The sequence below is a fragment of the Gavia stellata genome, chromosome 19 (genome assembly GCF_030936135.1).
Source record: "Gavia stellata isolate bGavSte3 chromosome 19, bGavSte3.hap2, whole genome shotgun sequence".
In the NCBI taxonomy this organism is placed as follows: Eukaryota; Metazoa; Chordata; class Aves; order Gaviiformes; family Gaviidae; genus Gavia; species Gavia stellata.
Genome location: NC_082612.1, coordinates 15721658 through 15739318, shown reverse-complemented (window position 1 = coordinate 15739318; position 17661 = coordinate 15721658). Strand labels below are relative to the sequence as shown.

General features: G+C 39.3%; 1 protein-coding gene across 2 annotated transcripts; it reads right to left on the bottom strand.

Moving 5' to 3' along the window:
* ABCE1 (ATP binding cassette subfamily E member 1) lies at nt 1–17151 on the bottom strand. 2 transcript variants are annotated; one of them, XM_059826990.1, is made up of 18 exons: nt 17134–17151; nt 11255–11422; nt 10858–10943; nt 10220–10317; nt 9719–9836; nt 7618–7755; nt 7389–7458; nt 6164–6260; nt 5115–5204; nt 4385–4506; nt 3480–3701; nt 2927–2986; nt 2784–2842; nt 2494–2604; nt 2252–2394; nt 2032–2154; nt 776–887; nt 1–530 (listed from the first exon to the last, which is right to left on the bottom strand). In XM_059826990.1, exons 2-18 carry the CDS (start codon nt 11355–11357, stop codon nt 483–485), a joined length of 1800 nt encoding a protein of 599 aa, XP_059682973.1. In that variant the 5' UTR covers nt 11358–11422; nt 17134–17151; the 3' UTR covers nt 1–482. The 2 variants fall into 2 exon arrangements, with proteins under 2 accessions (XP_059682973.1, XP_059682972.1); XM_059826989.1 differs by lacking the exon at nt 17134–17151 and adding an exon at nt 16933–17008.
* Nucleotides 17152–17661: the final 510 nt, after the last annotated feature.

Below are 17661 nucleotides of genomic sequence, written 5' to 3'. Positions count from 1 at the left end.
TGCAAGTTAGGAGGATATTTATTTATGAAACCCTCACCCAGAGAGGTTCAACCTTTTTAAAATGGGAGTTGCTGCCATAGCTTGACATTCCTGGTAAGCTTCCCTCTGACACAGAACAGAGCTTCAAAGATTTTTAAAATGAGGAAGTGCAGTCAGTACTTGGTACATGAGTAGGGGATATTGACCTGAAAACCTCCCTTAAATTCTGAAAAATCAGGAGACTCATTTGCACAATTTCAAGGTGATCTATTTTGAAATTATTACACTGAAAATAGGGCTGTGTCACCAAAATATAGAAAGTGGCAGTTTTACTCTGACTAGGATTTACACTGCTACTGGTCTCGGGTGTTACACGCAGCAAGAGAGTTTAAGCTCCAAAAAATTAAGTGTTGTAAAACCTCATTGAGCCTTCTCATCCACCAATGTTTAGACTCCAATATGCACTTCTATATGCCAGTTACAAAGATGCTCAGATTCAGTATTTAGTCATCCAGGAAAAAGTAGTTTCCACTCTTCTTTTGTTCCACATCCTTGGGAAGAGAAAAAAGGTCAATGTTACTTGAAGTAGTCTTTGGCAGACTTGAACACAGCTGAAATGAAAGACACTTACCTAAACTCCCTTCTACTTTCCTTACTACTCTTACTACTCATTTCACATGCTGTTTTCCAGCACAGCAAAACTACCAGATTAGTCTTCATTTTGTTTGTTACTTTAAAACCTGTCTTTTTATTAAACAGTTGTGGCTTCTTTATTGTAAAGGTGCTTCTCTCTTACCTTGATTGAATTGAGTTTGTTTATTCTTGGTCTGTAATTGTTGGGGTCTCTTCTAAAAGTGATTTCAAGTTGAGATAAAAACTTATTCATTCCAGCCAGAAGAGTCTGTGGACTGTTAAGAGAGAAGAACATTCCAGCTACATTTTCAGAAGCTCTATGCTATGCAGATCACAGGCAGCTTTGATCTCCACCCTGAGCTCATTCAGGTTTGGTAACACAAATGTGAGCTGTGCCTGACATACCAGGATGTGCTACATTTTTAGTCAAACCATGTCTCAGACATGAAGTCATGGCTGCTACTCTCATCTTTCAGCAGTATCTCAGCATGGCACTACAGCTCTTCAGACTGCTACCTTTACATCTTTTTACTTTGTATTCACACAGGTGCATGCGCTGGCACGCTTAGTTATTTATGTTCAAAGAAAAAAATGGAGTCGCACCATTAGTAAGGTATAGCAAAGATCGTAACATATACTGATGCTGACAAATGGTTACGTGATCATTTTTTAGTTCAAACAAGCGTCTTGGAAGGAATACCATTAAAACCAGGCTAGCAGTGTGCTGTTAAGACAGTAAACACATTGCTAGATCAATGCATTTACTTCATCTGGCTGGTGTTAAGTACTTGGTAATTACACTGTCCTAAAAGCCTGTTTTCTAATAAGGCTGCTCCTCAAAAAGTCTCTGTAATTTACGTGGAATTATTTACAGGAACAAAAGTAGGCATGCCAAAAAGGACAGCTGTGAAACAGTAAAACTCTGTGTACATTATATGTTGCTGTCAAGACTTGTACTTCACAAGATTTGCATACAGGTACCCTTAGTACACTGCTTTCTTTTAATACATCTGAAAGTTATTTTCATAAGCACAGTTTACAACTGGTCCTTCTTCTCATTCCTTACAATCGATGCCACTGACTTGTTCCCCTCTGACTGTAATTTAATTGGTGTGCAGTTGCTTAAGGCTAGTTTATGCCAGGAGCTGGTCTGGTCTTGGAGAGCTTGGTTACATCCTCCAGCTATGGCCCGGCTCTGTGTCTGAGCAGCCTCCAAGGGTGGGTCAATCCCATTTTCTTTTCCTCACTTCAAAACAAAAGCCAGAACCCTCAGGACACTCTTGGATCACTTTAAATGCAGCTGAAGTTTCCACAGGCAGGGATGCTTCACCTCCATATTTTTGCTGACACTTCTGATAAACAATTTATTTCTACGTTGTCCTCCTTTACCTCGCTTACTAATCCAAACAAGTCTCTTACCTGTTTGCAAGCGTGTTCTTGGAAGGAATACCATCAAAAACAATCACACGATCAGCAAGATATGTAGCCATGATAAAATCATGTTCTACCACAAAAGCTGTTTTTTTAGCATGGAGAATGAAACTGAAATAGAAATTAAAGAAAAAAAAGAGAGCTGAATGTAAACTTACTGTAAAACTACTGAAAATTTCAGTTATTTTTCCCATCATGTATACATTACCGTTTAATGACTCTAGCAGCCATCAGACGTTGTTCAGAGTCCAAATATGCTGAAGGTTCATCAATTAGGTAGACATCTGCAGGTTTACCGAGACAAAGAGCTAATGCAACGCGCTGCAACTCACCACCAGACAGCGTCTGAACCTGTTGGGGTGGGGGGCAACGAGGCCATGTTTAGTTCGGGTGCAGGTAGGTAGTTAAAGAAGAAAAGTTAGGATGTTGTCTCAGGCAATTAATTAATACCTCCTGGTCAATGATGTTTTCTATCTGAAGAGGTTTCATTACATCAGTTACGAACTGGGGGTGTGTATAGGCGTCTCGGATCTTCTCATGCAGTAGCTGACGGACACTTCCCTATTAAAAGAAAAATGTTGCCTCTCAGTTTTATGCACTATACCACAAAAAACCAAGAAGAATTAGAACTAAGAGAGCCTCTTGTTATAGGCATAAGGAAATGCTACCTCTGTACTACAAACATGCTTTTTGTAGCAAACACAATACTTAATAAATTAATAAATAAGGCTTAAACGTACTGTAGATTTAGGACTGATCTTCTGTGGTTTGTAGCTGACATTTAGAACTGGGACCTCACCTATAAAAAGATAAAATTTATAATGAAAACAAGAGCCTTTCCAGTATCTTCAAAATAGGTTTCAACGAAGGTATGAAGCACTACCTCCTTCATCAGGCGTGAGTCTTCCTGCAAGCATTCGGATAAATGTAGTTTTGCCAGTTCCTAAAATAAAATGCAAGTTATGTATTACTTCAGACTTTTTAGCAACTTAGAACTCTAACAAGTCACTGATGCAAAAAAAAAAAAAAAACAACAAACAAAAGACTTAATAAAGAATACATTTTAAAATTAGACTGCTTTGAGAACTCACTTCCAGCAAGCAGCACTTGCTACTACTTGCTTTTTCAAATGGAAGAGACATCTAAAGCTAAAACAGTCTAGACTTGTGGCTAAGCTCACCAGGTCAAGCATCATCCTGCCAACCTAAGTTCTTAAAAGGGGGTAACAGACAAACACAATGGCATCATTAACATTCAATAACTTCACGTTCCCACTATTTAGAGAGCAAGCTCATGGCATGACATCTTCATTAGGATACAAGCACTTCAACCCAACTCAAACCCTGTGATGTTGAAGCCTGGCTCCCAGACTGAGAAAGGGCTTTAGGAGCGTGTTTAGGGCTGCAAAAGCAGTTTCCAACAAGAACTGCACTTACCGTTTTCCCCTAACATCACCATAATTTCAGAATCGGTGAATTCTCCAGCTACTATGGATAGTTCAAACTCTCCCATCTTTTTTTTCATTCCTGGATATTTGTACATACACATCTTTTTAACCTCTTCTTCATTAGCTGTCTCAGCCACTTTAAATACCAGAGATGCGTCTCGAAACCTTAGATTTTCTGTTGGAACGTAGCCATCTAAGAAAATGTTTATGCCTATGAAGGGAGGAAAAAAGATCATTAGGAAAAGTCCACAACAAAGCAAGACAAGATGAATTTCAATTCTTGGCTGTAAATTCCAATCGGATAAGGAGAACATCGGATTTTAAGTGGCATGTTAAAAGAGGCAACAAAACCTCCTCTCTGAAAGTGTGTACATTATGCAAATTGAATGAAGAAAAATCTTACTAAAATTACAGAAAGGCTACAGAAGCTTTTCCTGAAAACCTGGTCTTAGTAATGTGTGTAGGGTTTAAAGAAACTACTTGGACCCATTCTCACAAAAACATTTATTACTGAGTCTCAGTGCTACAAGTGTGGTCAATTCAGTTGAACGCTACATACCTCTGTACTGTGCAAACTGTCTCCTGCCCTTTCTCTACTATTTATAGGGTCTTTTGTGTAACTCCACTGTTTACAAAACACCTGCAAGTATCAAAATTATGTCCATAGCAAGAGACAAAGGGCATTTAATAATTAAGACTTTTAGGTTGAGTTATAAATTTAGGATCACACAAAACAGAAATTCTGCACAAAATAAACCAGTAAGTTTTTAGTTACTGAACTATTACAGGAAGAAGACATGTTCACATAACAGACAACTAGCATTTTGCTACCTTTTTTTTTCTTCCATAGAACTTTTTTGGTATGTTTCAAAAGAGAAATATGGCAAGAATTACCTTCTCTTACGCTGAAAGGCATAGTAACAACACCATACGCACTCGGCACACCGTACAGGCAGCAGATAAAGTCAGAGAGATAATCTAAAACACTTAGATCATGCTCTACTACAATAATATACCTGAAAAATAGAGCCAGAGAGATGCTTTTATACTTCAATGCAAACCATTTTTTTCTTTCTTTCTTACTCATCTTGCATAAGCAAAAGTTACCAACATGATTTTCATTTAATGTGGTTTCTTAGCTTTATACTAAATGAAGACAGAGTTCAAATGTCTGATAAGCATTTTTTTAAACTGTCTAATAAAAAGACATTGTGAACGACAAGTTGAAAGTCCATCTTCAGTGTAAACTGGCAGCTGCTTTATGTACAGTAAGTGGAAGGATATTGATTGACTGGAGCAAAAAATACTTAGCACAGTTTCAGGAAAAAAACAGATCTTTGTGAGAAGGGGATGGAACAGCAATATTCAGGAGAAAAATAACCACCTATGTTTTCACATCCTTACTCCAGAATTTACCTCAATACTGAAATAATACAGAAACTACAGGAAGTAAGTTACCAAAATGCAAAGGATTAGAGTATTACTGACTTAGAATATTTAAAACATCTATTAGCGTACCATACTGATAAGTCAGCACTTCTAGGGAGATGGATGGGATGTTTCTTCCCTCTGAAAACAGTCACTTCTTATTACAGTCTGGCAAAGCATTTAAGTTTGTATTTACCTGTCAGGGTTTATTAGGGATCGAATAGTAATGGCAGCCTTCAAGCGCTGCTTGACATCTAGGTAGCTAGAAGGTTCATCAAACATGAAGCTAGCCCCAAAAGAAAGAATGAAGTCTTAGTGAATGCAAACTTTCTACATATTCAAACCTAATGCTAACATTTCAACCATTAAATACACAGAAATAAAAAATTATCATTACTTATATTGAGAAAGAGAGACAAAAAAAGAGAATTATTTACTGACACCTGCCTTGAATCTCTGATGACTGTCACGTGAAATTGCTAAATGGTTTGAGTTAAGTATTACTTTGCCAAAACCTCTGACAAAGTTATCAAATGTTACAAGAAATCAACAATCAGTTGGGAATCCCATGCACTCAGGTCTGATACAGCTTAAATTTAACACGAACTGAAAAGTGCCAAAATACTTCAGGAGACTGGAAGAAGGGCATCTTCCAAAAGAGAAAAACAAAACAAACAAGAAAACCCACCCAAAACCTGCACCAACCAAAAATACCACAACCCTAACAAAAAGAAATTGGAAAAAAAAAAAAATTCAAAACAAAACCCCCAAATCCCTGTAACTTTTAATCTTGCTTTCTTAGTCCCAAGGAGTCAGGAACAGCATAGACGGCAATTTTCTGGTTTCAAGACAGGAGACGAGAGACACAAGTCCCCAAAGGTGGGGAAGGATCTCTCCATTTCTTACTCAGAGAGGCTAAGTGAGGTACGCTGTCAAACAGGATACATTCATGTGGGATTAGGGAAAGGTTATGAAGTTGTGATGCTGAAATTTAACACTGGCCTCTGAAATTAGCTATTTCCAGTCAGATGAATTAAAGTATAAAAACCCCAGAGATTATATATGGAGTAAACATGGATCTCGGCTGCTGAGTTGGTAAAAACAACTGGGTGGGTTTTTTTGAAAATCCTTTTGTTTAAATATTTCAAACAAAAGTATTATTTCTAACAATAAATGTAAATTAGAGGACCACATTCTGAGACAGCTTATTAGAAGCAATGTGTAACAAAAGTAAATTAAACATACATATCAGCCTTCTGAATGCAAACAACGGCACAAGCAAATCTCTGAAGTTCTCCTCCTGAAAGGTCCTCAACATTTCTTTCTTTCAGATGGGTTAAGTCTGCAAGTAAGTGGTTAATTTTAGATACGTTATAACAAACACAAAAATTCCTATTTTTATTACCTACAGAAACATGTATAATCACAGCAGACATCCTACACAAAGGAAAAAACAGAAAGAAGTAAAGTAAGTGTTCCGTTTATATGGAAGCATCATAATGCTATTTGTAAGTCACAGCAAGTTACAGCTCCTCTGCAGCATTATCTGATTAATTTGTATTGTTGCTTCTTATCGTGCAGAAGGATTGCATTTCTATTTGTTTTTCCACCACACATTTGGTAAAGATTTCTGGCTCTAAAAAGAAACTATACCAGTTTTAAAAGTGTTTCTTGTTAGACCTGGCTGAAGAGTTCTGATTTTCAGGAATATCAAGTCCCCCAAATGTTATTACAGCAAATGGGCAAAGACAGTATTTTCTCATCAGAATATACATTTCAAGAATACAGTGTTTCACTAATAAGTTAAGTGGGACCCAAAGACCACGCTCTTGGTGGTGCAATGCAGCCCCACCTTTACCACCCACATCTACCAAAAAAGAACCCTATTGTTAATTTAGTGACACCTAAATGAACACCTGAATTTAATAACAACTGAATTCAAAACACCTACAAAAAATTACCAGGGGTGGACTATGCAGATGTTCTTCCTATTAACTGCATTGTTCTCAGAAGTCAGTATTACTCCCATTATAATTAGCTATATACAGCTTTTTTGGGGGGAAAAATCCCAAGTTTTTTGCACTTGGATAATATTTTCCATATGCAATGGTTCTCACAAGAGAGGATGCTAAGATTTTGCCAGTTGTAAGCAAGCAAGAGCAGCAGATGGTAACTGGAATTTTTCCAGACTTAAAAATAAACACTTTCTACCATGAAACAGAAACTACATTAGATTCTGTTAACTAGCATGTATCAATTAGTTTGCCTTTGCCACTAGAAAGTATTATTTGCATTGGTTCAGATATGCTTACAGCAAGCCCTAGGCTTTAAACTAAAGCATCTTTACTTTCTTATCTTTTTTTTAAATTGGTATAATTTAAATCTGCTATGTCATTAGTAGTAACTTTATTTTTTCAGTAAATATGAATTTCTCAAATGCTTTGAAGTTTGACTTTACAAAACTACTTACCAAGCTGCTGACATACAACAGTTTGCGTCTTAGTTTCATCCTTCCTATCCAGAATTGATCCCACTGTTCCCTGCACGATAAATAATAAAAAACGCCACAACATTATTTCAACGTTAAAAATTTCAGACAGTAGTGGATTTTTGACATTGAATTATTCTGCTAAATAAAATCTTTAAACAAAAGATTTGCAGAAACTTCCAGCTTTCTATTAGCTCACAAAATGTCTCACCTTTGCAGCTTTAGGAATCTGGTCCACATACTGAGGTTTAATGATAGCTTTCAGATCATCTTCCAGGATCTTGGTAAAATAATTTTGTAATTCAGAACCTCGGAAATAAGTCAAAATTTCTTGCCAGTCAGGTGGATCCTGTGACAAAATTAAAGCCTATGTTTACTTATACCATTCTAAAAACATAATAAAAAATACTGAATTTTAAAATTCCCATCTATACAGCAAACAGAATATGCTTGCAAGATTAAAAAAAACCACTGGATAAAAGCTAGTTAGCAAACTTATGTTGCCTCTGCAAAGTTTCCATAAAAAAAAAAGAAAAGCTATAAAATTGCAAAATGGAGGGCAGAAGTTCAGATATTTTTTTCCAGGTGCACTGTCACTAGCCCCTTCAAGAAAAAGCCTTTTAAATCTGCACCTAGGATATGCAAAACTGTCCTTAGACAGTTAAGAAACTACGAGTGAAACTACTTCATGGGGAAAATGATAGTATGGATTAGTGTAACTGTACTTACTAGCTATCTGATCCAGCTAATCCAAAGGAAAAGGGGTGGACTGATAAAATCAACTTGCACAAAAGATGCAATAAAATTTGGTCATTTTCTCTGCTTCTAGCAAGTATTTCCAAGAAAACAGAAGGAAAAGACAAACGAAAAATCACAAAAAAAAAAAAAGGAACTGTTCAGAGCAATCACCCAAGAAAAAGTCCCAACTTAGACAGTTTTGTTTTATACAGCGCACTACTCTGAATGGTGCTGAGTTAATTATTTTGACAGTAAACAATATGGAAACAGAGCAACACAGCCGTATTTCCAAACCACGCAAATACACAGAGGAAATGCTTCATAAGTTTTAGAGCAGAAGCAGCATGGAAGATTCAGTTCATACCACGTGTTTCTGTGATCATAATGATTTGGCTCGTCACAGGAAAGTCTGATTTTGGAAGCATGGTAATTTAGTTAAGTACACATTCAGAAAGTCAAAAGTTTTGCTATTTCTGCAAGACTACCACCTGAAACAAGAAGTCCACAAAATAATATAAACCAAACTCGAAAGAGAATGGAAAATATAGCTGGGAAATTATTATTTCTTTGCAGTTTTAAGTAGCAGCCATGAAATGAATAATTAATTAAAACGTTACTCTTTCAGGTAAAGAAACTGATGAAGAAGGTTTGAACACACCTCTTCCTACAAGTCCTTCTTGAAGGACAAAAGTGAGCATCAGAATTCAACTGTCACCACGTGACTTGAAGGTGAGAAGGTGATAACTGAAATACTGTCTGATAAGAAGAGTCACAATAGTTATTATTTATGTCTTTTATCTAATAATATTCACTCTTTGAAGTAGTGCTAGGTAAACAAACCCCTGTAAATTATTTTGCTTGCTAGCGGCACAGTTTCACTTAGTGTAAATACATAGGAAAATGGATTATGATCGCCCATGAAGACCAGCAGATTAGAACTTGTTCTATGTCTGGTTCTCAAACAATACTATCAAAATTTCTAAGTATCTAAGAACATGAAGAAAGTAAGGATTTTCAGAACTCAGTATTAAAGTGTATAGTGGGAAATATCTTCAACAACATCTTGTGATAACAATGTATTTTATAAGAGACCATAGTCAAAAGAATCAAAGATAAAAAAGCCTAAGAGATGAAAAAGATACATGGTAAGCGCTCATAGACACTAGAGCTGTTCAGATAAAAACAACGTCGAACTTCTAACTCCAAAACTTGAACTACATAAATCCCTTGATGGGGAACAGGTAAATTGTGCAGGGGAAAAAAGTCAACTTTTTAAAGACTGGTATAAAAAAAACCCTTAAGTGTCCCTTAAAGACAGGAACCTACCTCTGATATTTATCTTTAGTGAGTTACAATTATAATTAGTATCCTTATCTTTCCTGAAAGATATACCAAATTTGCAAAAAAGCCTTTGTTAACAACATCCTTCTACTATTGTTTCTGTGTGGAGCAGGTCACTGGATGTTAACAGGGAAAGTGCCAATGTTCTTGCAAATTCTATCACATTCAATTCAGTGAAAAAACATAACCACAGCTATCTATAATGCCAACCCTGTTTTATTGCTGGTACCTACATCATATTTTCCAAGATTTGGCTTCTGTTTTCCTGCTAGAATTTTCAAGGCAGTTGATTTTCCAATACCATTGGTTCCAACCAATCCCAGTACTTCACCTGGACGAGGGATAGGCAACCTGTGCACAACATCGGTAACTTTGGATTATATTAATGCCATCACACACCAACGTTTGATGCTACAGTAAATGTTACAACCTATTTTCAGACTTTCTGATTATTTCAGCCTAATTTGTTAACTTGCCAATACATAATTCAAATTAAATCAATATTCCTTAAAAAAAGAAGATCAGAAGAAAGATTTAAGAGCAGTCTGTTCTTTAAGCAGGAGCTCTGTAAAATGAGGTCTAAAATTTTATTTCATTATAATACTTTTTAATAAGAAAAAAGTAATTAACATTCAAAAAGGTAATAACCAAGAACACCTTCATACACTCTATCTTTAGACTATCAAAAACTTGAATTTTTTGTCTCTTTTACATTGATTTGAAAAATACAATACCTGTGAAGTTTGAAGGCATTGGCACAATATCTATGTGTTGTTTCTTTCTCCAGGTTGCTAGGTAAGTTAACAATTGACAAGGCTCCAAAAGGACATTTCTGTAATTGAAATAAATTTATAGATTACTAGTGCACACAAACAATTTATTAACAAAATGCTGTGTTCTGTACTGCACCCAGCTATGCACTTAAATACTTCTTTTAAAAGAACTTTTACCAAATTACTTCACTTTCATATACATAGTCAACTTTCCAAAGAAGTTCTATACCACATTTTTCAAATTAAATAGTTAGCAATTTAGACTGTCAGTCTACAATACAAATAAGGCACACTGCATATATTCTCTAGCTCTTACAAAAACATCTTTCTCCTGCTAGGTGTCTATAGCCACAAACAAACCAACCCAAACAAAATCAAACAAAAACTAAGCCACAAACAAAAAGTCACAACCCACACCCCGCAACCCAACCAGCTCAGTAAACTGACACAGTACTTCACTTTTTATGAACAATAACAGTTAACAAGGTCTGATTATTCAGGGAAACAAAATTGCTTTTTGAAGTTACAGTATGCATTACTAAACTTAATAGCATAATACGGAATTTTTATCCCTTTAAATAAAGCAGCCTAACTTTTACCTTGATGCAAATACCACAACCAATACAAAGTGTTTCCGAGATCCACGCTATTTTGCTCTGTGATGAGACTTCTATGCAAAGTTTTCCTGGTGAAAAAAAATGAGATTAACTTAAAAAATTTCTGATGAATCAGAATTCTTGCCAGTACTATTAAATTCCACAGAGGAACATGTAACTGATTAATGTTCACTGAAGCTTCGGATCATCCGAAGTCCTGAAAAGTGGCATTTTTACTAAGAATTGTTCATGCTTTCAGTGATACTTCTAAAGGTTTTATGAAAAGAAGCATGAATGATAAACAAAAACCTAGCAATTATAAAAAACTAGTTCCTTCTCGTAGAACATTATTTAAAACTTCTCCAATTGCTTAAATACTTTGTTAAATTACATCTCTTACCCATTCGAACCACAGGACAACTCTTCTTGCATTCTTGACGGCATTTCTTTGGCTTACACTTGTCATGGTTGACAATAGCAATTCTTGTTAATTTGTCTGCCATAATGCACAGTTTAGGGTTAAACACATACACCAATTACGAGGTGGAATAGTGGGAGTCTTCCAGATCTGAAGAAAAAAAAAGTCCAAAAGACAACATAATTATTCATAGCACAGAAGCACAGAGAAGAACATACGTATCTGAAGTTATTACCAGCAGAATTCAGAGATGAAAAAAAGCAACATTCTTTGATTTTTTCCTCTTTTAAGCAAGACAGCAAACAGGACAAAGTCTCAAGATACAAGTAGTAAGGGTACTGATGTCTAAATAACTGCACTGATCTTTAACATCAGCCTTCCATTCCATTACTATTTCAGCACTGTAAAATAAAACTGTGATTATACCTGAGAATGTATTTGTTTCCAAGAAAAGCATGTCGTAGTAAGAACAGAAGAATCCAGACTGCTGCAAATTTCAGCTTTACAAGCTGCCTTGTGTAAAGTAACGTTGTTCATGCTATAGTGTCTGGTAAAGTCCAATTGTGACTACAACTATTACTCCAAGAATCTGATTAGAATATCCATTTTGCAAACTGTATGCCAACATTCTATATTAAATGATTAAAATAGTGTAAAATTTAAACTAGTTTTCAAAGTGAAAATTTGTAGTTGCATAGAGAAAAGTAATCCAGACAACGTGAACAGACATACATGATGATGTTTGATTCTTTTATCTTGAGTTTCATTAGTATTTGAAAAACTACACTTACATTATGCATTTCCTAATATGGTATCTATGATTGTAATATATTCCAATAAAAATAGGCAAGATTCTTTATAAAATTACTTTATTTTTAGAAGAGAAAGGTCTTGGAGTACTAGATCATTAAATATTCCTGAAATTGCAAATAAAGGCACTCGAAGGAGTGAAATCACAACTTGTATTCCTTCACATAACTGTCTCTTCCCTTGCTTAGATACCTGCAATGCACACTGACAAACACTGGATTGTACTGGGAATTTATGTTAACAATTGTAGCAGAAGGGAGGGAAGGGCAAAGAATTACAAATTTAAGTCTCGATAGATAAAAAAAGGTGGAATGTATGTTAAAGTGCATTTGTATTTCCTTTACCATATTCACACATAGTACTGAGAATAACAATAACAAGGCCTTTATCTTCCTGTGAGCAACACACACCTAAGGACAACTCCCTCCACTCACTCCTGCTTCAGAACAACAAAGACAACTGAATTATGAGGCTCTCGGAAGTTTACAAGATATTGCAGATGACAGACAGTATTTTCTGTTGGATGTCCAGTTCATCTTTAGTTGCTAAAGTAGCCTGCAGTGGTTTAGAGACTATTTACTACATATGGCTATTACATGAAGGTTGTGACTTTCCATCTCCTGAAAGAAGCAAGAATAAAATAGGTCTATGGCACCTTTATCATGTTAAATCCCATCCTTCCCTAAACCCACCTGTGAACTTTAGTTGGAAGAAATCGTACAGATACTACTGTAATAGGAAAGAAAGGAAGAGACTGGCATCTAACAGGGAGCAAAGGTCAGAAATGAAGATGTTATTTTATCTTTAAATCCATTATTACCATAGTTATGAATATTTTAAGTCGTTCCTTTTAAAAGTGGTAGTCTTACTGCTCTTTTCAATTTCGAAAGTAATTTTAAACTAATGTCTAAAGATATTCTTCATCAGATATAAATGAAAGTAATTATCAGTCACACTGCCAACCTTATGGTGGCAGTTTCTGCTTTTAATATTTCAATTTTTTTTTCTTCTATCTTTTAACATTTCCTAAGCCAAAAAATCCTAATAACATATTGATGTTTTCAAAAAAATGACTCAATATTTAAAATAAAATTAAAAAGTGATTTTACAGTTGTGTATCTTCAGACCAGATTGACAAAGTAGGGCTGAAGATTGCAATTACATCCATAGGCCAGGCTACCAGGCATGGAATAACGGGTTTGCAATTCTCACTTTAATACATTTTTCTTACATAAGAAAAAAAAGAAAGCCTTATTCTTAAAAACTCTAAGGATGTTTGAGTCAGGGTAATTTTCTAGGAGACAGATACCGGATTTTGTCAGTGCCTCAAATAAAGACACATTCTCTGGGAATATATCCCAGTGCTTTTCATAAAAGTCCTGTAGTTCGCAGCGCACAGAGTATTTGGGGGTGAATCACTCACTCTCTCTTTGGTTTCCCAAGGGAAGTGCCTAATCTGCGTCAGCCCTTTCTCCAACAACGCCTGTGTGGCTGAGTACCCTGAGCAGACAGACCACACCGTCTACCTTCCGGGCAGGGCTTTCCTTGCTAGTTATCTCAGCTCTAACCAGCATGTAAACTATTTCTATGGGTTACAAAAGCAAGCTCTAGAAGACAAAGCTGCCGTACTTCAGGAGCTTGCCTCCCCTATCCAACCTCCCAAACCACTGTTCGAGGTTACTGCCTGAGCCGTACAGACAGCAGACCAGACAAACTCCCCTCAGCCATCCGCCCTTCCAGGCTGGTGTTTAGCTTAAAGCACCAAAGCAGGAGAACGGGATGAGGGTTGCTCTAAAAGACTACGTCAAATATGGCTTGAAACAATTAGGTTTTGCCATCTACCTCAACAAGCTTTCCACCCAGTCTTGGTGGGATAATCAGACTAAAGCTTATACTACTACCCACTGCTGAATCAGACCGTGGTTGGTAAGTAATAAAACAGCCTGAGATTTTTCTTTTTCTTCTAACTTACTGATATGGGAAAGCGCCCATCTGTGTGAAGAGTTTTGAAGGGGCCACCAAAGTAAGAACACCAAGCATTTATAAAGTACTTGGTGGGGGTAATAGAATTAATGAACTGGCACAGAGACATACACTCGTACCTCCCTACTCCCATCTACATGACGGAAGTGTCAGTTTATCCAAAACTCTGCTGTGGCGTTAAACCATGTTCAATAAAAAAATATTTGTGACTTCTCTTAGTTCTGCAATACTTCCAGGACTGTCCTGATGTCTATGATGATAACTGTCCACAAGAGAAAACAATAATTTCTACTTAGAACTGACAGTCTAGAGCAAATTAAACACCACTGCCCAAAACCAGGCTGAAGTCAAGTTAGATATTTTTATGCAGTTGCTTTGGTGGCATTTAAATTAACATACTGAATAAGATCATCTGATTTCAAGGTGCAGACAGCAGAACTCTCAACACAGTGAACACAGGTCAGCAACACATACAACATGCATACGCTACAGTACAGCATACCAGCAATTGTTAAGTATAGTCAGCAGTTTAATGGCAGGAGAAACTGGTATTCAGAAGCATTTAAGTTCATGTGCGAAAATATTGATTTGTTACTAACTACAGAGTAAAGCATTATCTTGAATTAGTGAATTCTGATGGAGTGACAACAGAAAATCTTTCCAGAACGACGGACTGATGACACAGGTGAAAGAATGAGAGAAGGAATAACAACTGCTAGCAAAAAAAAAGTTCTAAAGACTTGACAGTTGTCCATTATGTCCAATTATGACACTTAAGACAAACACTAAAACATGTCTAAAAATAAGACACGAAACACTTTATCACAAGCATTTTATGTCAGTGTTCTTAGGCTCTCTGACACAGCTGCTGCTATCTCTGACACACCAGACGAAAATTAAAAAAAAAAAAAAAGCAGCATGTAAGCAGACCTTGCTACCTGTCGCAAAAGGCAAAGTAATGTACAATCTGTACAACAAATGTGATGTACTTCCATTAGAAAATACCAACATTTATTTCTTTCACAGGCATTAGCATTATATTAGAATTTAGTAAGTCAAGTCAATTATGACCAAGAAGGATTTGTAATTGCATTGAATTATTCAGATTTAAACAAAGAAACATTAAAAACGTAAATGACGACTGAAACATAACCAAAGACAATTCAATTAAATGATGTGAAGGTGAGGTCTGTGTTCAGAATTGAGCCATACTTCAGTTACTTTGCAGAAAAACAGTTAACATTTTATTAAATTACATTGCATCAGACCTCAAAGATAAATGCTGTGGGAAGAAGTGAGAACGAGTAGGATTTGAATGTTCCTCTGAAAATAATTAACCTCAGGAATCATCTCTCAATCCATTGCTAATGGACTACATACAGTCACTCTGTAACAAGAAGAAGAAAGTTAAGAACTAGAATACCCAAAGAAAATTTAAATGAAGGACAACAGATTTTCAAACTGCATATGGGAGATCACTATATTTCTAAGTGTCAAAGCAGAAATAACAGTAAATGCTACAAGTACAAACAAAATCTAAGAATTACGAACTAGTCTATGTTTAAGGTTTTGACATTTATTTTAGAAACTGAGACAATGTGCAAAAAGAAGTTTAAACAAGCTCCAAACCTCCCTGCTGTATTTAACTCATTATATTACTCACAAGGCATGACATGAATATGAAAATAAGCACAATGTTAACATGAAAAGCATATGGTCAAATACACTGACGCAGCATAGTGAGTGGGTGTGTTTAGCTGGTGCTGAACAGCATTAATTATCGCTGAATCTTTAATATTGCCTTTTAACACGAAGTAAAACGCATGGGAGTAAGCCCATAAATTAGCAATCTACCACATGAAAACTACAGAGGTATTTCACGACCACTTGTTTAGGATTAGAGTTTAGGAAACCATAGCAGAGAAACTTAGATTAGAACTTGAAGACTGTCATGGAAACTTGCAGGTGAAATAACTAAGTGCATGCCAGAGAGGAAACACTACCCTGGTCCTAGAGAAAAGCCCTGCCCAGTCTTTCTTTTGCTTTTACCCATAAGCTTGCAAAAAACAGCCTTACCCTATTACCTCATAAAACCTGCAAGAAGTCTTCATCTCCTCACCTCTCAAGCATGCACACGGATATTAACTTTCCCCAAAATAAGGCATAACGTGTCTTTTTTCCTCCTGAAGAAGCAGCCCCTGCTTTCACAGGGGAAAAACACCGGCCTTCCCTCCCCCGGACCCCGGCCACCCCAACACGGGGAGGCGGCGGAGGCTCTCCACACGAAAGCCGTTCCTGCGGCGGAGCCCAGCAGCAGAAGGAAAGGTTTTCTCCTCACCCCGTGCTGCTGCACGGCCCGGGACGGCTGACAAAAAAGCAAAGCGCTGGAAGATGACGTGCAACTCGCCAGAGACAGCGAACTGCATGTGCGGGCAGTGCCAGCCGGGGAAGGGACGGCCCCCCCCCCCCCCCCACGGGCCGATCTCTCCGCCCGGGCCGTGCCCACGCCGGGAGCGAGTCCCCGATTCAGTGGGGCGTGCGGCCCGGCTCCCTGGCACCCAGGGGGACCACGACTTCAGGGCGGCTCGGCGCTGCCGCGCAGCCGGCCCACCCGCCGCGCCAGGCCGGGAGCAGCCGGCCCTGAGGCCCGGGCGAGGAGCGGTCGGCCGGCCCCACTCCCGTGGTGGCTGAGGGCGAGCCGCAGGCCCCGGCGCCGCGGGAGGAGGCCGAGCCCAGCGGCGGGGACAGGGCCGGCAGCACGGGAAGCCGGCGGCGGCTCCCGGCAGGGGGAGGGGGCCCCTTCCCTACCCTCCCTCCCGTGCGAGAACGCCGGTATCCCCCCACCCGCCCCGTCGGAGGCCGCTTACCGGGAGATGGGGGAGAGAGCGAGGCGACCCCGCTCCCCGGCCGGGCCGCAGCGGGGAACCGCGTCCCCTGCCCTGTGGGCCGGCACGCAACGTGCTCCGGCCGCCGCCGCCACCCGGCCAAGATGGCCGCCGCCCCTGCAGGGCGGGGCCTGGGCGCGCACCATAGAGCAGAAGGGGAGGAAGGGAGGAAGGGAGGCTCACCATAGAGAAACCGCGGCCCTTCGGAGAGAGAGCGGCTCCTCCCGCCGCGGGGCGGGGCGCGGCGCGGGCGGTATCAGTCCGCGCGCTGGGGGCGCGACGGTTGGTGACGCCATCTTTGGGCGACACCGCCGGAGAGGCGCGTTACGGGCGAGGTGTGTCCGCTGTCCCGGCTCCCTGCCCTCGTCCCGGGGCGTTCTGTGAGGGGGGGACCGGGCCGTTACGGCCCACACCGGCTCGGTATCGAGGGGAGCCCCAGGGCAAGCCCCGCCCCGCGCCCCCAGCGCGCGCCGAGCTCCGCCTCTCCCCACCGGCTGCACGCGGGCACCTGCGGGCGGGCTCCGCCCCCTTCTCCCTCCCCCGCCCTCCGCTTTTAAACCGGGCTCGCGCGGGGCTTCGCGCGTGCGCGGCGGGAGCCGGCCCGGCAGCTCCCTCAGCGGGTGAGGGAGGGGCGCCCCGGGCGGGCTGCGGGCCCTGGCGGAGGTGGCGGCGCGCGCCCGCCCGCCCGCCTTTTGCCCGCGCTGAGGGGAC

Excerpts from the sequence above, each read along its gene's own strand:
- ABCE1 (XM_059826990.1), bottom strand. The coding sequence starts at position 11,357 with ATGGCAGACAAATTAACAAGAATTGCTATTGTCAACCATGACAAGTGT. Across the intron at positions 5,205-6,163 it reads TGCATTCAGAAGGCTGATAT|CTTCATGTTTGATGAACCTT; the intron begins GTATGTTTAATT and ends TTTTGGGGCTAG. Across the intron at positions 2,843-2,926 it reads ACTCACGCCTGATGAAGGAG|GTGAGGTCCCAGTTCTAAAT; the intron begins GTAGTGCTTCAT and ends ATCTTTTTATAG.